We start from the raw sequence: 6,174 nt of genomic DNA on the forward strand, positions 1-6,174 counted from the left end.
ATGGAGAAGAAAAAAGCGTGAGTAAAATAGGGCTCGCATTCTAATATTTTAAAATATAAGTCCAATATCGATTTTCAATACAAAATCAATGTTAACCAAATGATGTTAACGTTAACATCAGTTTTTTTGTAAGAAACCGATGTTAACTTATCATACGTTAAAAAATCGATGTTAATGAACCGACGTTAACATCGGTTTTTCAAGAACCGATGTTAACGAATTAATGTTAACATCGATTTTCCCAGAACCGATGTTAATGTCAATTCATTAACATCAGGTTTTAGAAAATTGATGTTAACGAATACACATTATTTACAATTATGTCACCGCGTTTATTTTAACATCGATTTTTGTCAAAAACCAATGTTAATCTGACAATGTTAAATCTACTTTTTGTAGTGGTATGTCCAGTTCTAACTATTTAATAAAAATAAATAATTTAACATAAAATTGTTGTATCAGTTAGCTAGATACACACAAAAAATCTAATAAAAAGTGTCATATTCTTTTGAAGATATCTCTATTCATTTTTACGGTAAAATAAGAAATAAAATCCAACGGAAGACACTCCATTTCGTGTGATTCAAAAAACTAGTTTTTTTAAAAGAAAAAGAGTCTTCTAAAAATTTCACTCGTGAGAATTAGCGAATAAGCCCGCATCTTGCTAGTGATTTTCAAACAATTCTGATTTGGATATTATTGAAAGAGTCTAGCTATTAAGCAAAGCTACATAATGACATTACATTAAATACATAAAATTGGGAATATTTAATGCAAAAATTGAGCTAAAGCGTTCTTCACCAGGTACTTTGCAATGATACCATTAGTTTTCTCCGTTGGATGGAATGAGTCCCAAAATACATATCTGGAAGCATCTATGCAACTGAAAGAACTTGCCCTGCTGCATGCGTATCCCATCTCAAACATTCCAGTAGCACAACATGCCATTGAGGTAACCTGAAACCCTGAACATACAAATATTTTAAATTTGATGTATAATATACTATTATTTTTACATATATATAATCCACTTCTTGTGTGATAATTATTTTTTCATGATATTTTTCAAAACGAAATGAATAAACAAACTTAAAATAAATTAAGTTTAAATATGTTTTTTTATAGGTGGGTAGGATAGGTAGCATAAATATGTCTGGTAAAATAAACCAAGTTTAGATAGATAGTCAAATTTGTTCTTATAAACATTTAATGTAGCTATATATATAAAATTTGAACTCTAACTCTAGATAAGCTGCTACAACCTCGTGATAGATTATCCATACACGTGGTGATTTTTGTGTATCTGTAATATATCATTTCAATGGTTTTGGTACTTGTAATTTTATTTTTTTAATATGTCCTTTTAAAATTATTTTATTATTTTGGTCCTTTATATTTTGTTTTAATCTTTGTAACATTTTTTTCCATTTTGAAGTAGTCTATTTTTAAAAATTTCAGAGACTAAAAGCAAATTATACATATGACATAGAAAAAAATGAAAAAAATATAAAACTATAACAAAATAACAAGTATAAAAACAAAAAATAAAATGAAATTATAAGGATCATTTAAAAAAAATACAATTTTTATAAGAATCAAAATTAAGGACCAATATATTATACGTATAAACACATATTTAAGCCAATCAATTATCTTAGATAATGTAAAAACCAGATTTTTGTAGTGATAATTACATAAAAGATGGAAAGCACAAATACGAAAAAAAAAAAAAAATGTAAAACGTATGGATCAATAATAGGAAAGTAAGACAGACTTCAATGCATGAAAGCTAGCTAGCAGACTCACCATACTGAGCGGGCCTTTTAATAATTTGCAACAAAATATCATACGGATTTGAAAATACCAATCTGATCCCAGGAAGGTCCTTCTTCAGTTTGGTTGTCAACTTACTGAGATTATCATTGAACTCCAATGCAATGTTATTGTAATTGGACACACATTCATTACCACCAACAAAATTTGTGGTTCTCTCCAGTGGCAAGCACCCCATGGGAGGTAAACCCCCTAAGGATATTTTCCTAGCACCAAGACCATAAAGTTTGTAGATGAAATTCTCAGCTATCCCAGCCAAAAAATTTTGATACTCTCTTGGTGTATATTGAGATGCCCTGCCAGGGATTGCAAAATAATTCTCTAGGAAGTCATTTGTTCCCAAACTTATTATGTGCAATGCTTTGGCAACGGTCTCGTTTGCCCTACTTTCTCCAAGATACACACTCAGTTTCTTTTGGTACCCTTTATAGTACTCCAACTGCTTCCATAATGGTATCACAGACTGGAACCCAAAATTCAAATTAATTAATAATACGTCATGTTAGTTTTTGAAGGCTTGCATTTGACTGATCCATATTACAAAAGGAAAAGAATAATGTGCAAACTATACAGCGAAACGTTAAAATAACTTCAACTATATTGTCAATAACAACTAGTTTTTTTATCCGAAAGGATATGCAAAGACTGAGTGTCTTTATTTGAATCTTATATTTTTATTTAACTATATAAAAAAGAACATATACATCTCTTTCAAAGATAATTTTTACTTAATTTTTTTTATCTATTTGATATTACAAATTTATTTTTATTTAATGAAATTGAATAACTGAACAATATTTGTTAAAAAAAATATTTGAAATATACAAAATCACAATAGAATTAATACAACTGTAATATTTAAATCTGTCAAAAAAGTGTAATATTTAACCACATATTTGATAATTAATAGTGTAAATATTCAATTTTATCCCTTAAAGTGTAATGTAAGAGATATATGAGTCTCTCAAAATATGAAAAATTATTATTTTGTCTCTAATAAAAATTGTTACATATTAATCCTACCTTGCTTTGGATATTCATGCTATGCAAACCGGACATGTGAGGACTCCGAGGGAAGGTATTAATAATTTGTAGTTTTTAAAAATTATAATATTTTTTACAGTACCTTCTTCGATCACCCTCATCATCCTCAACATCCGGTGGTGCACAGGATGAGATACACCGTAGCAGACCATCGATCATCGTTGGAGGTGATTAACGGCGATGACGTTTCATTCTTTGTTTCCCTATTCTCTTTCTTCCCTTCTCCTTCTCTTGGATCCCTCCTGCCAACATAAAAAGATATTTCCGACGACCTTTTCTCTTTCTTTCTACAAATACCACAGTCCTACCATTCACCAATGGCCAAATCCAAATCCAAACAACCCATCTTTCACGCTTGAACTCTGATGCACCGTTGCCATCTTCCGCATCAGGTCCCATGTCTCCTAAATCGAATGCTCCACCCTCAAAAACCTCCATTGCAACCACCAGAGAACAGAACCAAAGAATTGGGAAATGGGAAGCGGAGGGACGAACATTGGTGGCAGGTCTTTCCTTGCCTCGAAAAATGTACGAGTGAGAGAGGTAATTTTTAAAAAGTTTAGAGATTTTGATGGTTAAATTTAAATTTTTTTGGACTACAAATCAAATTTTTAAAAGTTTAAAAATCTTGATGGGTTAAATTTTTTTTAAGGATTAAAATATGAATTTTGTAAAAGTTTTAATTAATTCAAAAAAAATTCATCATCTGAAATGTTTCTATTTTTTATTATGTTAAAATGTGAAATTAGTTCATCGACATTTTAATGTTAAATTAGTGTTATTGAATGGTTATCTTATTTGATAATCTTTTCTAATAACATATGGGTTTTCACTTGTTTATCAAAAACTTAGATTAAACAATCCAAAGTAACAATGAGACTAATATGTCACCATTTTTAAACATTCATGGAAAAAAAATAATTTTTTATCTTTTAGGGATTTGTGTCAATGATTAAGGACAAAATTGGATATGTACCCTAATTAATATTTGTTGAAGAACTTGGTTAGACATTTTTAATGGAGTCTTTTTTTTCAATCATATTATTTTATTCACTAGGCTCAAATTCAAGATCTTACTAAAAAGATGAAGCTTAGTTTCACTTGAATTTAAGATTTATTGGTCCAAAATTGATTACTTATAAAATTTTAATAATTAATTTTTCCCTTTAAAAAATGTTCTAACCTTTAAGTTATTTTTAATTAAACATAATATAATTATTAATGCATTAAGTGGGTGATAAAATATAATTTAAAACAATTAATAAAGACAATTACTTCTTTGTTGTACACATTTCTTATTCATGAATCATCCTTTAATATATATAACTATTTTTATTTCCTTCATAAACTTCTAAGATATAACCGTTATCCTTTCTCCTAAACAAATGACGACCACTATTTTCTTTAACTCATTTTTTCTTTTTTCTATTTTTTTTAATATAGAGACACGGAGTGCCTCTTTTTCAACTAATAAATATAAAAAATATTTTAAAATCGATTATATATCGATAACCACTTGTATAACCAGTTATGAATATATACTTAGTTATATAACCAATCATATAATCTACAATATATAAAATTGGTTATGGTTATAAACTTATAATAATCATGTGTAATATGATTATTTAATAATTGTGATTAGGGTTACTGTTTTAGTTTTTAATTATAACATCTTTTTAAGAAATTTGTTTGTTTGATTTTATAAGATTTTTTTCTAATTTCTAAATTCATTAATTATTTTTTCCTGCACACACTCTTACTTAAATATTTTCTTTCCAAACATGAATGAGAAACAACTAAGTTAATAGAGAAACAAGAAAAGAATAATTTTGAAATAATATTACAAATAATTGATAAATTTAATGAAATTAACTAAATTGATTTTTTGTAAAAAAATTAAATTAACTATTTTTCTTAAAGAACATTAATAAGTTAAAAGAATTTTATAATTAAAGATAAAAGAAATAATTGAATAATCAAACCATCAGCAGTCCACCCAAATTTCAATAAACATGTCCTTAAAAAATATCTATTAACAAAGTCCTTAAATTAACTACGGTAATCAAACACATATATTTTTATGAAATATGAATTTATTTCTTAGCCACTAGACTAATCTTTCTTGGATTAGACAAATCAACTACCAACTATCATAAAATAAAACAAAATATCACTTTTCATTCATATATTATTATTTCTCGTAAATATTTCTTTTATTTCTTTTAGTGTGTACACGGGACAAAACTTTACATTAACATATTCTTTTTAAGCTACATTAAAATGTTTTTAATCTGTAAACCCATATATACACGTTTGCGTTTATGCATAAATGTATACATTATATAACGATGATAACAACTTTACCAAAAAAAGCATATTATTTCTGGGAATGAATCCTCTCCTTTGCTTTTCACTCCATTACCAAGTTTTTGAGAGAATAAATGTCATTCTCTATAAAGTGTGTGTCATTTTTATTTAAAGTCAATTTAAAAACAATTTATGATACATATCTATTAAACTCTAAAAATAAAAACACTAGTTTGAAAAATAATTGGAGTTCAGTAGATAGAATTCAAATTAAGAAGGCAATAAAGTACTCACAAGCACATCTGAAGTAGCATTGTCATAGCCAGTAGCAGCAGAAGCAAAGGAGACCCCAGTGGCGAAGTGTGAAATATTGTGATTAGGATCCAAGTACGGGGGCACGTATGGTTTGATTCCAAAGGCTTGGGATAAGAAATCTGTTGCTATTCGGCCATTGCTGAATCTCCCAGTTGGCTTCCCACCCACAAAGTCACGCCCATATGGCTGGAAATTGCTCCGAGCAACCGTTGCTATGTAATTGTTGTTCCCAGCATCAACCGACGAGTCCCCGAACGCGATCATTGCCGGAACCTTAGCACCAACCATGGAGAGCCACGGAAGGAAGAACATGCAAAAAATTATACTACTATGCATTTCCATAGTGACTAGTGAGTGAGAATTGAATTACTCCAATTAATTTGTGCACACAACATGCGATATAAATATTAGTTAATTTGGAGTATTAATTAATGGAACTATGAATTTTAGGTGAGTGAGTTGTTGGGATTCATAAAGCCTTGAACTTATAAACGGGATGGGCATTTGTACACTTTTTGGGTTTCAATTGAAGTTTGAACAGAGATGGCATGTGATAATGACCGGGGACGTTTCTTTTAGCATATGATACATGCTCGCGGAGTGGCAAGTGTGCTCTTTGGCTTTTCTAACTTCTAATGTGTAAGCATGCTGCACGAAAGGCCAGACGACTAG

General features: G+C 29.1%; 1 protein-coding gene across 1 annotated transcript; it reads right to left on the reverse strand.

Moving 5' to 3' along the window:
• Positions 1 to 620: 620 nt before the first annotated feature.
• Positions 621 to 5,897, reverse strand: LOC114381989 (GDSL esterase/lipase At2g04570-like). Its single transcript, XM_028341219.1, has 3 exons — positions 5,482 to 5,897; positions 1,807 to 2,296; positions 621 to 965 (listed from the first exon to the last, which is right to left on the reverse strand). Exons 1-3 carry the CDS (start codon positions 5,842 to 5,844, stop codon positions 769 to 771), a joined length of 1,050 nt encoding a protein of 349 aa, XP_028197020.1. The 5' UTR covers positions 5,845 to 5,897; the 3' UTR covers positions 621 to 768.
• Positions 5,898 to 6,174: the final 277 nt, after the last annotated feature.

This window comes from Glycine soja, chromosome 13 (genome assembly GCF_004193775.1).
Source record: "Glycine soja cultivar W05 chromosome 13, ASM419377v2, whole genome shotgun sequence".
NCBI lineage: Eukaryota > Viridiplantae > Streptophyta > Magnoliopsida > Fabales > Fabaceae > Glycine > Glycine soja.